At 37.3% G+C, this 22,242-nt stretch overlaps 2 protein-coding genes across 2 annotated transcripts in view; one reads left to right on the top strand and one right to left on the bottom strand.

The window, feature by feature from the left end:
• The window catches only part of ltk (leukocyte receptor tyrosine kinase), a 40,312-nt gene extending 33,576 nt beyond the window's left edge, over window positions 1-6,736 (top strand). The window contains exon 29 of the mRNA XM_089120430.1: window positions 717-6,736. Within this exon, the coding sequence (XP_088976556.1) occupies window positions 717-1,685 (969 nt within the window). The 3' untranslated portion in view covers window positions 1,686-6,736. The remainder of the gene's footprint in view (window positions 1-716) is intronic.
• itpka (inositol-trisphosphate 3-kinase A) lies at window positions 6,503-21,632 on the bottom strand. Its single transcript, XM_039668584.2, has 7 exons — window positions 20,895-21,632; window positions 15,297-15,396; window positions 14,372-14,585; window positions 12,241-12,445; window positions 9,854-9,952; window positions 9,151-9,222; window positions 6,503-8,396 (listed from the first exon to the last, which is right to left on the bottom strand). Exons 1-7 carry the CDS (start codon window positions 21,333-21,335, stop codon window positions 8,193-8,195), a joined length of 1,335 nt encoding a protein of 444 aa, XP_039524518.1. The 5' UTR covers window positions 21,336-21,632; the 3' UTR covers window positions 6,503-8,192.
• Between the last annotated feature and the right edge of the window lie 610 nt (window positions 21,633-22,242).

Genomic DNA, 22,242 nt, shown 5'->3' with positions numbered 1-22,242 from the left:
CAGGAAATATATTTTCTAAGCAGTTTTACAGAGTAAATTGCCTTTAATTATACATTTTAAATATAAATTGCCTTATAACCAGTGAGTGTTATATTAGTATTATTAGGCAATTTATATTAAATAAATAAATAACTAAAAGCTAATATAAATTAATTACAATATATTAATAAGTACCTTAATAGTATATAAATAATACTAAAATAACACTCACTGGTTATATACTATTATAGGATTTATTAACCTTTTGTAATTTATATTAGCTTTTATTTATTTTTATTTTAGTTTTAGTAATTTTGCAATATGTTTTAGTTGTTTTTATTTTTGTTTTTTAAAAACAATTTTATTTAACTTATAGTACTTTAACTTAAACTTATTTTAGTTATCAACATTTCAAATTTTCGTTTACATTTTCATCAAATATTTAGATTTTAGTTCAGCTCTGTTTTAATGAATGAAAATAATTGTTTAAAGTTTTAGTTAACTAACGACACTTCTTACAACCAGTGGAAAGAAGAAACTGTAATAAAACACTTACAGTAGAAATGTTTTTCTTCACAAAACTACATGCAGATTTGTTATTGTATTTCTTAATCTTATAAACTTGAGATTAAGAGTAAAATAATAATCATGATTATTATATTAAAAAACGAAAACCCCTGACTTAATAAAATTAATAGTGTTGACCCTTTTCTGGCACACATCCTTTGATTCGTCAGGACCCCGATGTCATTAACACCCCTCTCCCAGTGGAGTACGGTCCTGCTGTCGAAGAAGGCGGCACTGTGATCCATCCTGAAGGATCAGGCAGTATGACCCCTCTTCTAGTGGCCCACTCCATGTCCCAGGATGCTTCCCCTCGACCGGGCATCACCGGTGCATCCCCACAGGCCCTCAAACCCTGTTTGCAGCTACAAAGACCCCTCCATATTGCACAGGAGGTGGGCACATACCGAGAAACATTGGAGCCGTGTTGGGCTGAGCCTGTTCCTGCTTCTGGAGTCTGTCCAGGACAATGGCTTCAAGTCCCAGATCACCAGCCATGCTCCAGGAGCAGTTCGTCGTCAGGCAGCCAGAAGCTAAAGAACAAGACTAAAAACCTTTGGAACCCCACCTACGGTTCTTGGGTCCTGGAGAGCTTTGGACGAGGGAAGACGGCCCTGTGCCATACCCAGTCCATGCCTCTGTCTTGCAACCCCACATCCACGTCTGCCCCGTCCTCTACCTCAGAGCGCGTGGACCCTGGAGTGGTGTTTAACGCAAATGTCTCAACGTCTCCACCTCCAACTGTCGTCTCCTCCCAGACCACACCCAGTCCCACAGGGCCTCCCTCTCGGAAGGGTCCAACAGGGGCTACGGGTGGCTCGCTCACTGCTGTTATGGACTTGGCCAAACTCCAAAGCTTCCCATGTGGCAATGTAAACTATGCGTATGATGAGCAGAGCTACGAGACTGAGAGTTTGCCTGTAGTTGTGCCCAAATCTGTGGAACCCAGCACCAGCTCTGGAGCAACGTCTTCACTTGCTGCCCTTGGCCTGGCCACAACCCCTACCCACAAACCTCAGGTGAAGCGCCATGCTAGCTACGGACACGAGGATGTAAGGAGTTACACCCAGTCTGAGAAGCCAACGAGAGACCGGGATTCTGGCTTTTCCTTGTCTGAAGACCTCAGTGTCACCCCGGTTTAGCACTGAAGAACGATTCTTCTGAGGAAACACCTTTTTTCTGTTCTTTTTCTAATTTTTATTTGATAATGGCAGTGGATTAGCTAGAGGGAGAATGGCAGTTTAAGGCTGGAATACACTGCACTGGAATACATAGTGTAGCGCTGAATGAATCACCGCTCGTAATAAGTCTCTTCCAAACCAACCATTTTTCTTTTGGTCAACGCAGAAAATCTGTGTGATCAGCTTGAATATGTTGTAAAATCTGCTCTGCATGGGGAAATCTTTCAGCCGCACACAAAATTCACTGTTGCTTGGATTCCTGTTGAAAGGAGTGGATTTTGGCCTACTTTGTGGCCGCACCTTGAGGACCAGACTTTCAAGTCATACCGAACGCAACAAACTCATGCAGAAACATGCTCCTGCTTGCTAGGAAACTCATGACAAGTTAAAACAATGAGCTCAAAATATAAAACGAGTTTGATATCCACAAACTGGATGGAATTATATGCTATTCACCTCAATCTCAATTCACCTACATAAAATAAAGTAGTAATATTTTTATTTTTAACAGAATAGTAAGCTAGCTTTTGGGACGCAAGATGTGTTCACACACCATATCGTAGTTACTGTAATTGAGATTTCATATTGTCATTGTAGAGCTCGTAATTACAATTTGTATGCTGGGAATTTTCGGAGAGCTTCTGCTTCTACCACATGACCTGCTGTAATTTAGGGATTGATTGTGTTCAAACTGAAACGCATTATTCGCAGTACGAGGACGTGAACAGCTTCAAGTAGAACGTCATGTGTAGTCATCTCGAAATTCCTGTAATTGCAACATGGCATGAACGCAGATATACTTCGTGGCGTCTTTAACGAACCACTCTCGCGCTTAGTTACGCGCATCCTGTCACGGTTGATAAATATAACGTGGATGGTATTTTTGTCGTCAGGTTAGATACTGAATATTATTCACTCAAGCCTCTTAACCGTAGGTCTTGCACATCTGCCATGTTTGTAGTTTTCTATGGAGGACCAAATTACTCAAAATGAAATAACTCCATAAATAATGAATTTAATAAAACAGCGCTTGCCCGCTCTTTTAGTGGCGTTGGTTCCGGAAGTATTTTTACCATTTATTTCTCCCATAGGCATTTCAAAAAGGTCTTTGTAAACTATTATAAGCCATGAACCAAGTCAACCAGCTATGAGGTGAATCATAACATTACAAACTTTGATTTGAAGCAAAAACGTAATTGAAAATCGGGCAAAAATGCAAAGGTACAAGACTGTGTACTTAACGGCTTTAGTAAGGGAAAAAAAAACACAGTCCCATGATGCCTTGTGGACAGAATAATCAATTTAATAGAGAAATATAAAACTATGCATTAAAAAGTTTTATAGAAATATGCATATATATATATATATATATATATCAAAATATTTAAATATTTTGAGTGTAGGGAAATGTAAAGAGATCTTTTGGCGCTTTTTACTTTCTTTCTATTCTCCGATTGGTGGTATTTTCTATAAATATAGTGTAATATAATAGTGTAACCGAATTTTCTGTACAGCATTATGGGTAATGTAGTTTTCACCACAATTTCAAAAGTTTTCTTATTTTAAAACCAAGTTAAAATAATGGGGGCTGACGGCTTCAACAGAAGCAAATGCTATCGATGAACAACCTCTTAGCTCACAGTAAGGCTGTTTTTAAAGGATTATAAGTTATTGTTTAAAATCAATTTCCCTATGGGGAAAATGACTGGAGTTTTTACTTCTGGAACCAGACTGTTGCACTCTATGGGTTGGGGTTAATATTAGCCGTTAAAGTGTGCACAGTTGCTACAATTTGGGACAAACTAATTCTAATTTTTTAGGACGGATAGTATCTGAATTGGGACGGAAGTTAAATCTAGTCATCATTATGCACAGATTTTTCTGTGAAATATGTCAGCTCAAATTTGCAGACTGGCTCTCGATTTTGGCTACTAGTGTTGAATCGTCCAGACAGTAAACCAACGCTAAAAAGCGAAATTTGTGTAGTGTATTCCAGCCTTTAGTTACTGCCAGTAGATAAATGTTGGTGCGAGAGACTACATTATTGTATTGCGGTGCCAAAAACACTAAGGACATGAGGAGTTGTACCTAATTTGTCATTAAGTGGTGGCTCTCCTACAAATGGCTGATGGTTTCTATGGAAACTTCCACTTGGCTAATAGCAGCCCTTTTACACTGGATTCTCATCTTCTGTCAAAACTGTGAAAACACATGATGTTCACGTGAAATTTACTGATTCGTCATAATTAGCAATGCATATATATGGAGGTTTGATGTCCTAGATGAATTCACATTTTTAGCTGGTTTTAGGAGTGGAATATAGGAAGAACCAAAACATGTTCAGACCTCACACAAACAGAATACTTTGACACATAACGACCAGTCACAAAAACTAGTAACATTTAACTGGGTTGTTAAAAGAAATAGTTTGAATGACTTTAAAATAAACATAAGAGCTTTAAAAATTTTAAAGGGATAGTTCACCCAAAAATGAAAATTCTGTCATTATTTACTCATCTTGTAGTTTTTCTAAACTTGTATGAATTTTTTCTAAGATGTTTTAAAAGATGTCTCAGGCTGCGTCTGGAATCGCGTTCTGTCTGAGGGTACTAGGTTTGAATTTGAATTTACTTTGCGACTGCTAAAAAAAATTACTCTATAATAGTAGTGAATATGGGTGGTAGTGAAAATTCTGACGTACTACATCATCCATGTTGTTAAGGTCATGTGACCTACCAGCATCACTTCACTTCCATTCACAAAACCTCTGGCCTTATGGTATACTGTAAAAAAGGTTGCTGTCTAAAATGAAGTACAATCAACTTGGATGTTTAAGTCATTAGAACTTAAATTACATTAATTTGACTTAAAATGAGTTGAAACTTGTATAACTTCAGTATAATAAGTTAAGCAATGTAAAAACATGTTGTCATAACTTTTTTTAGTGTATTCAATTCAGTATATCACTTCAGACGTTTCGCCTACTGTTTATGTATTTGAACATACTACTCTTTTCTTTTGGTGTACTGTTTTTCGCATATTATATAGTAGGGAAGTATTCGATTTCAAACAGCGTCAGTTTTTTTTGTTTTTTTTTAGACAGTGAAAGTCAATATGGTCCAAAGTGTTAATGGAATTGACTCTCATTGTGTGTACAAAAACAATACACCATTTTGCCGACTGTGATATGTTATGCAACCTTGGCATTAAATAAAATAAATAAATTAACAGCTATGAGGGTGTTTTCTATTACAATGGCAGAGGAAGTGATGGTAAATTTGACATCTTTCTATCTATCGACTAAAATTCTTTTGTTATTGGACCAAATGGGAGTGCAAAAATCATATTTGCCTCGCCACTATTGAAATTTATCCAACAATGGCGAAGTTTACTTCTGAAAGCCTCTGAAATGTGAAAAGGGTCAATTAAATAAGGGCTTAAATCTTTTTTTGTGTTCAAAAGTCAGTCATACAGATTTGGAATGACATGAAGATGAATAATAATTGTAATCTTTTGGGGTGAGCTGTCTCATTAAAGCTTTTTAAGTACTATCACCAATAACTCAGAGGTACACTTTAATGTCAGTGTTGCAGAAATGCTGACAGAAAGCACCTTTAACTTTAATCTCAGATCAGGTGGACTTTACAGGGTTTTTTGACTGGAAAGTAGCATTAGAGACTTTTTTTTTTTTTTTTTGTCTGCTGTTAGTTTTGAAAAACCAACACGTTTGCAAACAGTATGTTGCCTTTATATTGAGGGTGTTTTTGTGTGAGAAACACTTAGATAATTGTGAGATTTTTACAAAGGTGTTGCACCTGAATGTGTTGGCATGTGACGTGGCGGGAAATTGCTTTGGAGATTGTATTGATTTCCATGTCAATGCACTGTTGAAAGACAACCACTTTTGCAATTTATTTTCTTAGTACTTTTCCCTCAAAAATAAATAAGTAAATAGAAGTGCTTTTTATCTCCAAATGTCCTTGTACTAGATGTAAAGCTACCCTGTGTTAACTGTGACTTTGTATACATGCAGACAAATGACAACTAACACAATCACGAACCACATAACACCTCAGTGTGCATAATGTGATGCATGAGAAGTTTGATTTTTGAGTCTTGTTAAGTCTTATTCCTAATTTTTTTTAAATGTTTTATTAGATATTGTAGTTTGTTGGTGAATAATGTTTTAATATGGAAAGATTCATTTGTGTGTACTTTTTTTTTGTCATTTTAGTCAGGGACTGCTGAGAGGATCCTTAGATGAGGCTAAAAATGAATTAGCACAATCTTACATTTATTTTTGTCTTATTTATCCATTTAAAAGTTCCATAATTTGACTGTGATTTAAGGATCTTAAAGTTCTTACTCTTTAGTTGGAATATAACCAGATAGAAGGGTAGAAAAGGTATACATTACCCAGAAAAATGAGTGCTGTATAATTGAATTAATATTCATTTCACACTAAACTAACCCTTATATTATGTAGCTGTAATATTTAATCTCAGTTTTATTGTTGTTTTCTTTATTATAATTTTTGTTGGATTATGTTGAGGTTATCACTGCCAATCTTCTGCATTTGTCTTTGCAGTGGCTCATTTCTAACTAGCCAGATTAGAAATGTACCATCACATGAAGTGAATTTTAACGTACATGTACTACCTGTATTTTTTTCTTCCAAATATGGACGTTGCTGCATAATAGCAAACTTTAAATAAATTGTTTTTGTCTATAATCCTGCTATGAAGGACCATCCTTAAATGAATTTGGGAAATACAGAATGAATTTTGAGCAGATGTTTTATTTGTCATAAACATGCTGCACAGGGAACACTGTGATGAAACTCACCTGCCCCCCTAAACAAAATAGTGTCACAACGTTAAGTTTGTCTGATAATGAAACACTTTCAGTGGTGTGCAGGTATAGAAAATCACAACCCAGGTTCTTAAACATAAAACCAATACTATATATCCACGCAATCATCCAAATAATCTATTACACCACCCTTGATTGATCACTGAGGTCAAAACGATTAATATCATATTGTATATAAATGCACTATTGTGCATTATTCACATTGTATCACTGTATGCGTTCCCCGTATCTGTGAACTATTGCGTTCCACAAATCTGTTCTACTGTATGTTAGTTTGATGGTACTTTAAGAAAACAGTCAGTTGTGCGAGCCCGATCTCATGAAAGTTCGTATCTATAGCACGAATGTCATTTCTCGTGCCATTTATACGCCAAAACTAGTTTTTGCATGTATAGGGTACGCGTTTTTCGCACTTTTTGGCGTATAATAAGTGCGAACTAGAGGCTGACCGATAAAGGATTTTGAAGGACGATACCGATACAAATATTTGTTGGTTTTAAAATCCGATATTCCGATATATCGGCCGATATATTTTATTTTTTTCAGGAACGCACAACAAAACATTAACAGATTTCCCTAACATTAGTTATTTTTAGTTATGTATGAGTTTTAATTAAAATAATAATAAAGCATTTTAAAAAGAAACTTGTTTCTTTTATTGACGCAACAGAACAGAGGCTCATTAATTAATTAACAAAGCTCATTAAATTCCACTGATGATAGTGGCATTAGCTAGCTTTGTGGTTAGCTAGAATGCCAACAGGGACGCTGTAGAGTGCCCTCTGGTGGACAAACTATACAACTCCAACATGACATGGTTGAAGCGTGTTTCGTCCGTTTTTATTTTATTTTTGAAATATTCATTTATCGGCCATTATAACTCCAGATACCGATAGTTTGGAAAAGGCCTAATATCGGCCGATAATATCGGCCTGCCGATATATCGGTCTGGCTCTATGAACTGCCCACCCCCCTTCCCCCTAAACCTACCCAGGGGGTTTTAAGTGCATAGCATATGCACGCAAAAACCATTTTTGGCATATAAATACCACGAGAAATGACAATCATGGTATAGATACACACTTTCATGAGACTGTGTTGGTTGTGCAATGTCAATTGTTTGACTAGTGTTTGTTGGGCCTAGACATGGAACAATGTTGCAACAATGTGTGAAGAAACTGATTTTGATAGATTCCAGCATGCAAAACTACCAGCCTAAAAAAATTACTGAATTTGTCCCGTATCATCGAAAGGTTTATGCTTAAGTGTTTTGTAGACAAATATACATTGTACCTGTTCATGTGATTTTTTTTTTTCTTTTTCTTTTTTTACAAACAACATTTGTAATTAGAATTGTATTTGTTTTGAACTCTTTTTTTGACATTGGGGAAGAGTAATTGTGTGATGCGCAATGACAACAAACAAATTTGGGTTTTTGAAACCATGATCATGGCGAAATGCTTTTTACAGCTTAATACTGTAATGGACTTGCTCACTGGTAGTCTCCCCATAATGCACTGCAGAAGGTTTATAAGTGTCTATCAGCATGCCGTAGCTGTCACTCGGACAGTAAGTGAAAAGTTCAGAGTAAGAAGGTCACTCCCTGGCTAAAAAGGAAAGGGTTTGCTTCAGGTTGTCAAGGCCCCATAAGTATCCGTCTTCTCGGTTGCCTTCCTCCCAGGGTCTGTAGTGATCCAGCTTCTGTCCTTCTGGGAGAGGGGTGGTTTTACCAAAATCAATGAGCCAGACCTCAGCTCTCTCTTTGTGATCATGAATGAAGAGAAGCGAACTGCCAATGACCTGAAAGACATTCAACAATGACTGTTTTATTCTTTTTCTTTTCCTTTTTTTTACAATAATCAAAGTAAGGACTTGATCATAGTAAGATGTTTCACTCCAGTTTACGAGCAATTTTCACACGTTCGAGCACACGCGTGTAATAATGCAATTAAGGTGTTTGAATGCCTGTTTATAGTAATTAAAATCGGAAAAGTTGAATGCGAGTATGGCTACTAACTATGATTATGGGCTTAATTGCATTAGTTTGACCAAAGTATTGCATTTACACAAGGTAAAGTTTAATCACAATATTTCCATAATCTCATTCTAGTCGCATAGAGGATGCATAGTAATTGTTGAGGAGGGCCAAATCATGTAAAAACACGATTTACAGTACCGTTTTAATGTTTTGGGGAAATGAAAATAAAGCTGGATTTATTTAAAAATATATTTTTATGGAAACCATCTTACTAACCCCAAACTTTTGTTGTGTAAACAATATTTCTGTACAATATAGTACAACGTTAAATAAAAATATGGCACATAATAAATAAAATAATAATAATATATATATTTGGACATTTATAGATATTATTAGATATTATTAACTCCAAAAAGCTCATGTTGGAAGTGTACATATAGTACTTAAATAGTAATAACTTTTAAACATAACAATTTAAACAATTTTTTTAACATTAATCAGTAAATATTTACATCACACAACTTCAAAAAATAAGATAAAACACAACATTACAGGAAAAAAAAAGTATTTTACCTCATGTTTCTTGAAGAACTCCGAGGCTTTCAGTGCCTGTTCAATATCTTCCAACCTTGTAATATAGGAGTTCTATTAGGTAAGTGAAGGAGAAGAGCACATCAATAATCAATAATTCAACTGGAATTATCCTAGAATTGATTTTTTTTTTTTTTCAGTATTCACTGGAGAGAGGCTCGAATTACACAAGGACATCTTGTAAGTGCAGTTAATTTGTTTTCTGTTGAGACATCTTGCTGTGCTTGCATATTATAAAATATTATTTAAAAGGTGTTTTAAACCTTACAGCTATATCTGCTAGTACTAACTCTGTTCTAGTTCTAGTAAAAAAAAAAGTTTAAGTAAAAACATACAGGCAAAACAAAATTAATACCCGTGGCTCCTAATGATACGGCGAGGTCTTAAGCGAAACGGGTGCATTCATAACTGGTGAGCAAATCTTTGGGTGAACTATCCCTGTAATTTACCTTACCCTTCATGACATGTACTATAGACCCCAAAACTGAACAGATGAGCTTTTATGATTCTGTTTGAACTGCCTTGTTGGAGCATCACTGAGAGTAAACAATATCTGGCCTTTTTACATCAGACATGTATATCCTGGATAGAAAGTATTCAAGGTGTAGTGTTGTTCCACTGAAATGTAGGTGTGTGTGTGCATTATGTCAGAACAGGTTGATCTAGTTCTCAAGAACTCACGCACAATTATGTTTTTATTGCCCTCGACGAAATCCTTAAAGACCTGAATGACGTCTTCCTTTGACCGGGTCTTTTTAAAGTCTGTGTTGCAGGTTTCTCCTCTCTGAAATAAGAAAACAATGTATTGTATTGAATATAAAAACAAAAAAGTCAGATGAAGAGTTTTTACAAATCAGCAGATTGAGGGCAATATCTGAAATCTGATGGATTAAAGCGCTTAAAGACATTTTCCGTGCAGGTTTAAAAGAGCCCGCATGTTCCAAATTACCAGGTGGAAAGATTTATTTTTCATTGCTCATGCTTTGTTACTAAGCAGATCATCATTTACTGTGGGGATTGTGGATGAGACATCTCCTTAGTACCGGAGTATCCATCATGCCAAAGCCATGTTATGGCAACATGACATCATGACTTTTGCATAAACATGTCTATCTATCTATTTATCTATACGCATTTTGAGCTATCCGCGTGTATGCGTGTATGTCTACGCCGTTAAATGTCCGAGTGATTCCGCGTATATGTACACGCTGTTAAATGTCCGAGCGAAACGAAGCAAAATGTAGATCTACATCTGGGGAGTGACATTTTTTTTTTCCAAGCATGGTAGGGGAAGACTCATAAATGGTATTAACCCCAGCGACGGGTAGGTTTAGGGACGGGGTTGGGGTAGGTCATATATACACAGTAATGTAACGTTAAGTCAACGGCGTTCATAAACACGCAAAAATGGATATATGAATTGGCGTGTCATACATACGCCATTTCATGAGATCAGTCTGGTTATGTTATGTCTTCACCTCATATCATGACCACCAAACCAGAGTCTTATGTCAAGAACGTCATGTTAGAGTCAAGTCCTGTCATGAATGCCAATTCAGAGCCTCTTCATGAAATGGCCAAGCCAAGCATGGTTGCCAAGCCAGAGGATACGGAGCTTTTGTCCAACATTGAATTCATCAACCATGATGATCCTGGTAGTTCCCAGAGATCATGCCACTGTCAACACTACTTGTAGTGATAGCCACTGCTATTCTGTGTGTGGGCCACACATACACCTCTTCAGAAAGGGGGGCAGCGTTCGTAATATCCTCTCGAGGTGGCAGCGTCCATTATAACACCTATATTGAGAATGCAGCAGCTGTAATAGATGATACTGAATCTTCTGAGAACCTTACCACAGTCAAGGAGAATCATCCATAAAAGGTTTATGGATCGAGTCACAACCACTTTCCAAGTCCATCCACTTTTCTTGCCCCAGGTTACAACCAGAGAGAGCATTCAGGAACCATGTCTGTCTCAAATCACGGTTACAGAGACTATTCATGAACAAGTCAAGGGAGGCTATTGATGAACCGTCAGTACATGCCGACCATGTCATAGTCATGAATGATGTTCATGTTTTCTGATCCAACATGGCCTCCTGTTTCTACTCCACGATCCAGGCCTGCCCATGCTCTACAGTCATGGTATTTCATTGTAGCAGGACTTGAGCCATAAATCATGCCTTAACAGACCACTTCATGGTCCAGGCACGCCTTCCCTCCCCCTTGTACGCCTCCGCTCCACCATCCTCTGGGACTTGAAAAATGTTCTTGTGGTGTTTGGTTTGGGTGGCTAGAGACACGGGAATATGTAAGGCTAGTGTTTTGTTGGACTCTTGTTTTCATGTTTTTTTGCTTTGTATTTCATGTCATTATGTTTTCCATGTCATGTAATTTTCCTATGTACCCAATGTTTTCAAGCCATGCGCTTTTGTTTTCTATTGTGTTCCCACTGGTCCATTGTTCCATTGCATTCAGGTGCTTCTTCAGGTGTAATGGTGAATCCTCGTGAACCCACACCATACCAAGTGAAGTTTAAGTTATGTAAAAAATTTTTTAAGTCATCGTTTTTTTTTTTTTTTTTTTTTGTACACTTTTGGAATAAACTGCAATTCACCTTTGGCTAAGCCACGCCCTAGAATGTAGATTGACCAATCACAGCGCAGCCAAGAACGAGCTCCCACAGAGGTCGGACACTTTTTGACAGCGCTCCATTGACTTTTAACACAGGCGTCTCATTTTTTGGTCTCGGCAGGCTATTACCGTCATAATTTTATCAAAAAATATGGTTAAACGTTGTGCCTCGGACCTTTGTAACACAGATACGCGTTTCCCAGAGAGGTTGGAGGGGGAGGGGGGGGGGGGGTGTCCGTTTTTTCCCTTCCCAAAACCGGAAAAAACTTAGCCAAAGGTGAATTGGGTTCAGAACTCTGACTTCAGTGGATCCGTAACAAATGTAATTATTTATTTATTTTCTTCAAATGAATTTATGTAATATAACACTCTAGTTTCAATCTCCTGGTTTTCTACAGAACTCAAATTTGCTGTGATTTTGAGGCACTGTGGCTACCTTGATACCCTCAATGCGGAAGCCCAGAGTGTTAGTAGAGCTGAGACTTTCTCTCCACTGCATGTATCGTGGTTTGGTGACTGCCTGCTGCTGCTTCTCCTCCGCTGTTGGAGCCTCACTGTCCAGCTCCATCATCTTATTATACAGGTCCTCACGCAGCTTTGGCTTCACCCTTGCCCGCACCAGCTCCTCCTCTAGATATGTCCTGAAAGAAAGAAAGTAAGAAATATATATATTTAACTACCTGAAAATGTACTGGAAATTCTGGAACCTGACTGAAATGTTGATTCAATCATGTGCATGTGCATTTTTAATTGAATTTGTTTTGTTTTCCTATTTTGTGCATGTGCATTTTTTGTTTTTATTGCAAGCTTGAACTTTACTTGACTTCCTGTGTGAGGAGAGGAAGTCACCAAGGGACTCCTTGCACAAAAGTGTCTCTCAGTGTGTTAAAAAGAAGACGTGAAATGCATGTGAGAAGGAAGCCCTCAGGGACGCCCTGTCTGCCTTGCTAAGCATGCATGTAAGTTTTGACTGCATATGCACAGGAAGTGGTTATTATTGTGTGCGGTAAGAGGGCCTCTCTCTTCATGAGCCCCACCCATTGCCCTGACAGGATGCAGGCCAACAACCAGAACAGGTGTTTCAGTAGGCAGAGTAAACTCATCATGCACAATATGTTAGCATGACTATGAAAAGGAAATAATTAAACATTAGCTAAATAAGTAATACTTGCTGTGTTATATTTGTAATATTGTGTGTCATCATTATAACATTATACAGCAATATAATTAATAGTAGGCCTATACATTGCCCTACTCTTTCAAATTGTTCTCAAAAACGATTCCCACAAAAAAAATTAGACGACACCGCTTTAAAATAAAATGTTTCATGAGCACCAAATCAGCATGTTAGAATGATTTCTGAAGGGTTATCTGACAATGAAGACTGGAGTAATCACAGGAATAATAATTAAAGGGTTAATTCACCCAGAAAGGAAAATTCTGTCAGTAATTACTCACCCTCATGTTGTTTCAACCCCGTAAGACTTTCATTCATCTTCGGAACACAAATTAAGATATTTTTGATTAAATCTGAGAGCTGGATACTGGCCAGCCCAAAAGTTATGAAAGACATTATTAATATAGTCCAAGTGACTACAGTGGCTCAATCTTACATTTTTCAAGTGTCAAGAATACTTTTTGTGCGCAAAAAACAAACAAAAATAACAACTTTATTCAACCTCGAGATTTCAAAGCTTCTGTTTTGCACGTCACACGCAGGCTCACTATTGGCCGACACTGGTCATGTGTGTGATGAGTGTGAGGTACAACCTAAGCTTTGCTCAGTTCCACTACGTGAAATCTCGAGGTCCACAGAGAAGGAAATGAACAGTTGAATAAAGTTGCTATTTTTGTTTGTTTTTTTGCGCACAAAAAGTACTCTTGTCCCTTGATAAATTTAAGATTGAGCCACTGTAGTCACTTGGACTATATTAATAATGTCTTTAATAACTTTTTGAGCCGGCCAGTTTCGAACCCTTAAGAAGCCTACGGAGGAGTGATCCAGCCATTTGTGTTCCGAAGATGAACGAGTCTTACGGGGTTGGAACAACATGAGGGTGAGTAAATACTGACAGACTTTTTATTTTTGGGTGAACTAACCCTTTAAAGAAAAAGAAAATAAAGCCTATATATAGATTAATGGTGCTCATGTGAACAGCGTCAGAGACCGACACGGAAGAGAATAAATTGTTAAATAAAGTTGTTATTTTTGTTTTGTTTTTGCACACAAAATCTATTATCGTTGCTTTATAACATTAAGGTTGAACAACTGTAGTCACATGGACTATTTTAACAATGTCTTTACTACCTTTACAGGGCCTTGAAAGTGGTGATTACATGCAGTCTATGTTGGGGTCAGAAAGCTCTTGGATTTCATCAAACATAATACGTTCCAAAGATGAACGAATGTCTTACGGATTTGGAATGACGTGAGGGTGAGTAATTAATGACAGAATCTTCATATTTGGGTGAACTAACAACTTACAACTTTACAATAATAATCTGAGTATGTGTAAAATGTGTTCATGTAAAAACAAAAAAGAGTATCGGTTCTCCAATCACTGTACCTCACTCCCATCTTGCAGTCCATGACGTTTGGCAAATCAAAGTTGGCCAACAGGTCTTTCATTTTGAGAAAGAGCTCTTCGTCTCTCTCAACCACTCCATAATAGCTGGGCACGAAAGAATGTAAAGCATCCTCTTTCAGCCTCTCAAAACACAGCTTTTCATTCTCTGAGAACTTCTTCAGTATGGAGCCCTCATCCCCTGCTTTAAAGCTGCCTGAGGAGAAACACAAACACAAAGGAAGACTGGAGTCACTGGAGTTACCGCTCAGCCAGACAACCAGATCTTAGTCAGAATATGTGCCTTTATCATCTGTGAATATGAACAGTACATGCACACATTTATAGTGTTAAAAAAAAACGTTAGATATGTTTGATATCTGCAGCTTAAAATGTAAAAAAAAAAAAGACAATAAGATCAAATCTAAAATGTATATTCTTTGACATGTGAGTCAAGCATCATCACACTGATCATAACCACTTCCTTAAATATGGTCTCAAATGACTGTACTTCCCCATGTATTTAAAAGCCCTGTTTACAAAAACAGCCAGAAAACATGAGCTAAAATCAGTGGTGTTTTCACAAAGCCAATCTTTCTGCAAATAAATTTGAATAAGAGAATTACTGATTGCACAAAAAAATAAGAAAAAAGTTAAAAAGCTACAAAAAGCAAAGCTAAATATGCTATTTACACATGAAGTAAGACTAAAAAGTATATTCAAGTGTGTCTTGGTTTTGATAACTTGTTAGTAAAAAGTAACAAATTAATAAATGATTAAATTACTGTTAGTAAATTGATAGTCTCAAGTATAAGGTACAATGCCGTTCCATATGCATTTAACCTGGAAACTGTGCAAACCGTGTAGACATGGAACTGAAACATGAAGTTACATCAGACAAAAATGTGCAGCATTTTTTTGGGCATACCTTTATGGCCTGCTAACTGAACCCAGGACAGACGTCTTCGTTGTGTGGCCACCAAAGGGCAATGGACAATCGTCTTCAGCTTCCACCAGGCATTGGTTTGCTAGAACACATAATTAAATATGTTAAACTCTGCTGAATTTATATAAAGCTCAACCCTTAAGACCGCCCAACAATAAGTCAGAGATTGGATTCCAAAAAAGAAGAGTGACCAGTGACTGAAACTAACTGACAGTGTTTTTTTAAACACTGCACAATGTTCTTTAAGTGTGTAAGACTGACTCACACACACATGGTCTCATTTGGAGCTGTGAAGCTCATGCAGTAATCGAGCACTGCAGCCCATAACATACAGTAGACGTTTGTTTTGCTGCCCATTTCAAATAAGCACCCTGGAAACCATTTCTGTTCATTTGAGGAGTAATATTAAATGAAGCACAGGCAAAGCTAAGACGGTGCAATGCAAATGTCGATGTGAAATGCGTTCACAATGCCATAATGTGACGTACTTCTGAGTGAACCAGGATATTTAGTGAGGAAAAAATGTAGGATGGCAGATCGTTTTATCCATTATCCATCAATCCATTATGCATTAATGTTGCTAGACTTATTGTGAATTCTTCATTGCATGATGTCATTCCAACAGAGCAAATTGGGGTCAATTTTGATTTCATGTTGATTTTAAAGTTGTAATGTAATGGTGGAGGTATGAAAATGTTGGGAAAAAGATTTTTATTCTTCACTGGAAGATTGATTTTTGTCATTTTGAAGTAAATAAATAAATACATGTTAAGAAAAACCCATAGGGCCCGGTGAATTTTAATTTCATAACACATTAATATTTCTAATGTATTTGATATATATTATATATGATGTGGGTTACAGGTGCACTTTGTGTGTTGGTCTAGTTACTGTGTCTAACATTTGTATGGCAGTAATGCCCTTAAATCATTTATTTTTATCTTTATTTTATTTTTGTCACAAATACACAGATATTTTTCCCCCAAACTGTAAAAAAAAAAAATCCCTTAGGAGATTATTTACTCCATGTGTTGAAATAGTAAGGGTGTAACTGAAGTGCAGTGTTTGTTCTTCCACTTGACAAGGAAAGAAACATGTTTCTTACTATCTACCTCTGAAGTGGAAGAATGAAGCAGACGATTTAAGTTTGCAAACATGTTAAATTGTCCCTCAGGCACAAGAGCTGATCTGAAAACCTTCTTTACAATGCAATTATTGAGCCTTTAAATTGGACATATACATAAAACTGCTTTTGAGGGTTGGACAAGATCCAGAGAGCACATCATATTTAAAGTCAAGCAGACTGTGTACGGCCCTGTATAAATACAGCGAAAAGCCATAAACCAAAGGCTATGACCTGCACTTTGTGGAACTGTGCATACACACATTTGTAACACGCCATAACTAAATATTGAACTGGACAGTCATGCAGACAATTTAAACATCATGGTTCCAACACTCAAACAACAACCAATCATCATTTATAAAAGTGTGACATGTTTCTACATAAACATAAAAAGCTTTACCTTTAGTAAACAAAGAAGTCAACACTATTTTCCTTTTACAAGCAACTGAAAATTGGATATTAAAAAGGCATTTATGACTTGAAACTATATACAGTGGGGCCAAAAAGTATTTAGTCAGCCACTGATTGAAGGAGATCCAGGAAATCACAGAGTAGGATTTTTAAAGAATTAATTGGTAAATTATGTGGGAAAATAAGTATTTTGTCAATAACAAAAGTTCAACTTTGTAACATAACCTTTGTTGGCAATGACAGAGGTCAAACGTTTCCTGTAGGTCTTCTTCACCAGGTTTGCACACACTGTAGCTGGTATTTTGGCCCATTCCTCCATGCAGATCTCCTCTAGAGCGGTGATGTTTCGGGGCTGTCGCTGGGCAACACAGATTTTCAACTGGGCAACACAGACTTTAGACTGGCTTGGCCACTCCAGGACCTTGAAATGCTTTTTACGGAGCAACTCTTTCATTGCCCGTGCGGTGTGTTTGGGATCATAGTCATGCTGGAAGACCCAGCCGCGTTTCATCTTCAAGGCTCTCACGGATGGAAGAAGGTTTTGGCTTAAAATCTCATGATACATGGCCCCGTTCACTCTTCCCTTAACACGGATCAGTTTTTTCCTGTCCTCTTTGCAGAAAAACAGCCCCAAAGCATGTTTCCACCCCCATGCGTCACAGTAGGTATGGTGTTCTTGGGATGCAACTCTGCATTCCTCCGTCTTCCTCCGAGTTGAGTTTTTACCAAAAAGTTCTATTTTGGTTTCATCTGACCACGTGATATTTTCCCAATCCTCTTCTGGATCATCCATATGCTCTCTGGAATACTTCAGACGGGCCTGGATATGTACTGGCTTAAGCAGAGGGACACGTCCGGCACTGCAGGATTTGAGTCCCTCTCGGTGTAGTGTGTTACTTATGGTAGCCTTTGTTTCTTTGGTCCCAGCTCTCTGCAGGTTATTCATCAGGTCTCTCCATGTAGTTCTGGGATTTTTGCACTCCGTTCTCATGATCATTTTGACTCCACGGGATGAGATCTTGCGTGGAGCCCCAGATCGAGGGAGATTATCAATGGTCTTGTATGTCTTAGATTCTGCATACAGATCGCTTTGATTAACGGGTTCAAACAAGTATCATTAATACAGGTAAAAAGTGGAGGACAGAAGAGTTTCTTAAAGAGCCAGAAATCTTGCTGGTTTGTGGGTGACCAAATACTTATTTTTCACCATAATTTACAAATCAATTCTTTAAAAATCCTACAATGTGATTTCCTGGATTTCCCCCCCCCCTCTCTCATAGATGAAGTGTACCTATGATGAAAATTACAGACCTCTCTCATCATTCTAAGTTGGAGAACTTGCACAATCAGTGGCTGACTAAATACTTTTTGGCCCCACTTTACAAATCAAAGTGAAAATGTTGCACTAAAAGCTGAGTGTATCTTTAGTATCTTTGTTTAGTAGGCCACTAGGCCTATCTGTTGTTTGTTTGCTAGTTAGACAAATTGATAATATCACTACTGTTCTTCCACTGTTATGGTGAAAATGTGCTTCTAAACTAGATAAATTACATATATTTACAGCAAAAAGATCTAATTTCTATTGTGAGTGAGTATTGAAGAGTTTATAAAAATGACCTTAAGTTGGTCTATATCAAACTGCGGATGGAAACTTGTTTGTGACACTGTGGCTTCTGCCTAAATGTCAAACGGCAATGAGTTTGTTTTGATATAGGCTGATAAAAATGAAGCGTTTGCCACTTTTGGCATTTGGTGACACTGAATGTGCTTTCCTTCTCAGAATATTAGAGTCTGAAACAGGTCTGTGCAAACATTCAATTCAACAACTCTGAAAGGCTTTTTACAGTGTCATTGAGCAAGAGCATCAACATTCAGTCAGTTAATTAAGTGCAAGATGTGTAACTTTCTGAAAAGGATAGAGTAGATACTATGCAGACATGATGTCCAGATTTACAGAGGGAAAGTGTTTAACGTACAATGACAGCGAAGGCCTTCTACGGCATTGAATGAGCCCGAGGACCACAATACATAACACATCCATCAAAATAATCCCAGACATGGCAGGAGTGAGAAACAAAACATTAGGAGATGATCGCTTAGATTTATTTATCTAAGTTAAATTTTTATTTGTGATTCTCTCATATTTTGGCAGATGCTACTATCTGAAACCAGTTCAAAGTCCGTTTTATTAGGATGTCCCTTGGGAATTGAAGCCATAGTCTTGGGTTTCTATAGTTGCTAGCCGAGTAACAGAAATAATATGGGCTAATTTATGTACTTTTTTCATCATCCAGGTGGATGCTGCACATTGGTGGTGATTAAGGAGATTCCCCCTTCCATGTAAATGTAAGGGGGATGTAAGTGCCGAGAAAAGCACTATATAAATGTAACAAATTATTATTATGTTTTTCAAATTAGTATTTAGAAATCATCTATGCTTGTCATGGATATTTTCAAAACAATTTGCAAAGGTCATCACTTCGAGTTCACCCACTGTTATAGAAATTAACAACATGTGAGTAGGCATATGAAAAAAAGGGCCTTGGCACATAGTGGTTAAGCCTGTTGAGCTTGTTATTTTAACGCATGAAGTGCTGCCAGGTTATTAAAGCTGCACGCCTGTGATATTTGCTCAACTCAATCTACATTGAAGTCGCTAAATGCAAACAAAATATAAACAATTCCAATTAAAACGCTGAACAGCCTACTTTGTAAACAATGAAGGAGAAACATATCAATGCTATGGATGCTATGGATGGATTATGGTTTTTACTGTTATATTTTTAGTTCCCCACTACAGCAAATATTTCATCAGAAAAAACCTACAAGAGCCACCTGATACAGATCTGCATAGCCGCTAATGTCATGTTTTGTGTCACATACAATCCTTTTCAATTGGCAACATGGTGAACAGATATGATTTCACAATTAGAAGCAAGTACAGACAAACAGACACCCACACAGACATACCATAATGATGAACCAGCATGAGCTCTACAGCTAAAGATCGAACACACAGCACATTGTGTTAATGGTGGAAATATGCAGATATCAATCAAAAGTATTCTAATGCCTCAGACTCAGTTATGGGGTCAAATGAAGATAACATGTATCGAAAGCTTCATTGGGAACTCAAGAACAGATTAAATAAGGATCTCATACCGTAACAACACAACAGTTCCTCATTACTAGTCTCATGTTCTCATGACATGTTTCGAATAGTCTTCTTTTATTTAGTTTAAGAAGAGATGTATAAAAATAAGTCCAAAATCATAAAAATTAGTCCAAAATTAAGCTTATTTCTATTTACCTTATATATCTTATATTGAAGACCGGGACTAGTTGTCACATAGTGAAGTTGTCACAAAAGTGTCTCTCAACATTACACAAATGTTGCCCTAGAAGTGGTTTTGTGGGTTACAAACTCCCATTTCAATAAGCTCAAAGTCTTAGTTTGAAAATAACTATATATATATATATATATATATATCATATATAAAATAACTATATAGCTATTTTTAATTACCATATATATATATATATATAATTACAATAATAGTTTGCCAAGACAATGATTTTTGTTATTGTTTTGATGCATTAATTATCTTAGATGTAAGCATGAAAACTTGCCCCTTGTAATCTGATAACATGATAAGATGATAACAAGAGGCTGTCACAAAAGATCAGCATCTGTCTAAAGAACTGTATTGTGTAAAAAACTGTAAAGAACTCCAGGCCGAAATTTACTTTAAAATATACATTATTCTGATAAATATTCACAGTAAAATGTGTGACAACTATAAAACCTACTGTCAAATAACCTTGCAGCAATCTACACTCCTGAAGGACATTTCAGTGATCAGCTCTTTAAAAAAATAAAAAATAAATAATCTAAAAAAAACTTTTTTTCCACTACAAAGAACCTTTTGTGCAATGGTAAGTTTCCATTTGTGTTACAGGTTCTTTATGGAACCCTAGGCAAGATGCCAATAAAGAAACTTTATTTTTGTAAGTGCCTCCGCACGTAAATCACTATAACCTACCTCTCCTGAGTCTAGCGAGTCCCCGAAATGTTCCAGAGTCACGATGCCTTTGCTTTTGGTCTCGTTGTCGCTGAGAATGTCATCCTCCGACTCGTCGAACGCCGTTGAGGAGCCGTTGGAAGAGATGGAGGAGTTGGAGAGTTTGCGGCGCAGCCGTCCGTTCACCTCCTCCTCCAGATCCTCCTCGGTGATCTCCCGTGAGTCCCCATCAGACGTGATAGTCACCTGCGGCACCAGGCACCCTCTCCCCGTCTTACCGTCGCAGAGAAATCCTCCTTGCCCAGTGTTCTGTTCCGCCATCTGTGCTTGATCATCACAAATCTCTGTGGATGAAAAGTTATGTGCGCGTCCTCCTCCTCCTCCTCTCCCTGATCCGTCGCTAACAGGAGACGAACGGGAGAACACCGCCTCTCGCAGCGACCTCCGCCTCTGTTTGGGCATCGAGGTGACAGGAGGGTTCAGATTAACCCCCCTCTGGTCGAGGGGCCACACGCTGCTAGTGAGTGGGGGCCCCCAAAAAGAAATCCTGCGTACCGCCGCGGAAAGTAATCAGTCGGTTCAGTCCAGATAAGCTACTTTATTTCCAGTAAGTTACGTAACAAACGATCTCCCTCCGGATAACTTTGTTTGGCTTGGTGTGAGTCTGTGGACGTGCATTCACAGCCACGGAGACCCTGTTGACAGCGCTCGAGCTCTGTGAACACACATCTTCCGCATTTGAAACGTTTCAGCGCTCTTCCTGGCTTTTAATTTGTTCGGCTTTTGCTTGATAGCCCATTTCCTCGTTCTTTGTAGTATTCTACTGCTGCTACTGTATCAATCTCATAGGCTATGTTACATGCAATACTGACAATATTATAAAGCATTGTCTATCCCAATACAAATCATTTTGATTAGGCTATTTCTCAGATTTATGTTAAATTATATTAAGAAAATGGATAAATAAAGTCTTTAAAGCTTAATAGCCTTATAATATACTATAATAGGCTATTACTATAATCTAAATATATTACTATATATTTATTCGGCTAATCCATAGGCTATATAAAAAGTTTTGTGTTTGTCAAAACTTTATAGCTGAAAGTAGCATTTGGATGACTGTATATTTTAAAAATGCTTAATTGTTGATGTATTATATAGGCTAATGAAAACCTATTGGGGCTGGCTATTAAATCTTACTGTCACATAATGACTTTTTAATTATGGTGTCATAACACAAAACACATAGGCCTGTGACAAAAAACAATAATTAAATAAACATGAACTATAATTCCAATGTACATAACTGATAACTAAAAAATAAAACAAACTTAATTTTTAAATTAAAATCCAGAGAAATTTGATGATT

Source organism: Pimephales promelas, chromosome 15, assembly GCF_988280905.1.
Source record: "Pimephales promelas chromosome 15, fPimPro1.hap1.1, whole genome shotgun sequence".
Lineage (NCBI taxonomy): Eukaryota > Metazoa > Chordata > Actinopteri > Cypriniformes > Leuciscidae > Pimephales > Pimephales promelas.
The sequence above is the reverse complement of the archived record's forward strand: the minus strand, read 5'-3'. Positions and strand labels throughout refer to the sequence as shown.

Coding starts and splice junctions, on each gene's coding strand:
- itpka (XM_039668584.2), bottom strand. CDS start 21,335: ATGCCCAAACAGAGGCGGAGGTCGCTGCGAGAGGCGGTGTTCTCCCGT. Junction 15,397..20,894: donor ACTCGCTAGACTCAGGAGAG/GTAGGTTATAGT, acceptor TATGTGTTCTAG/CAAACCAATGCCTGGTGGAA. Junction 8,397..9,150: donor AGTTCTTCAAGAAACATGAG/GTAAAATACTTT, acceptor AATGTCTTTCAG/GTCATTGGCAGTTCGCTTCT.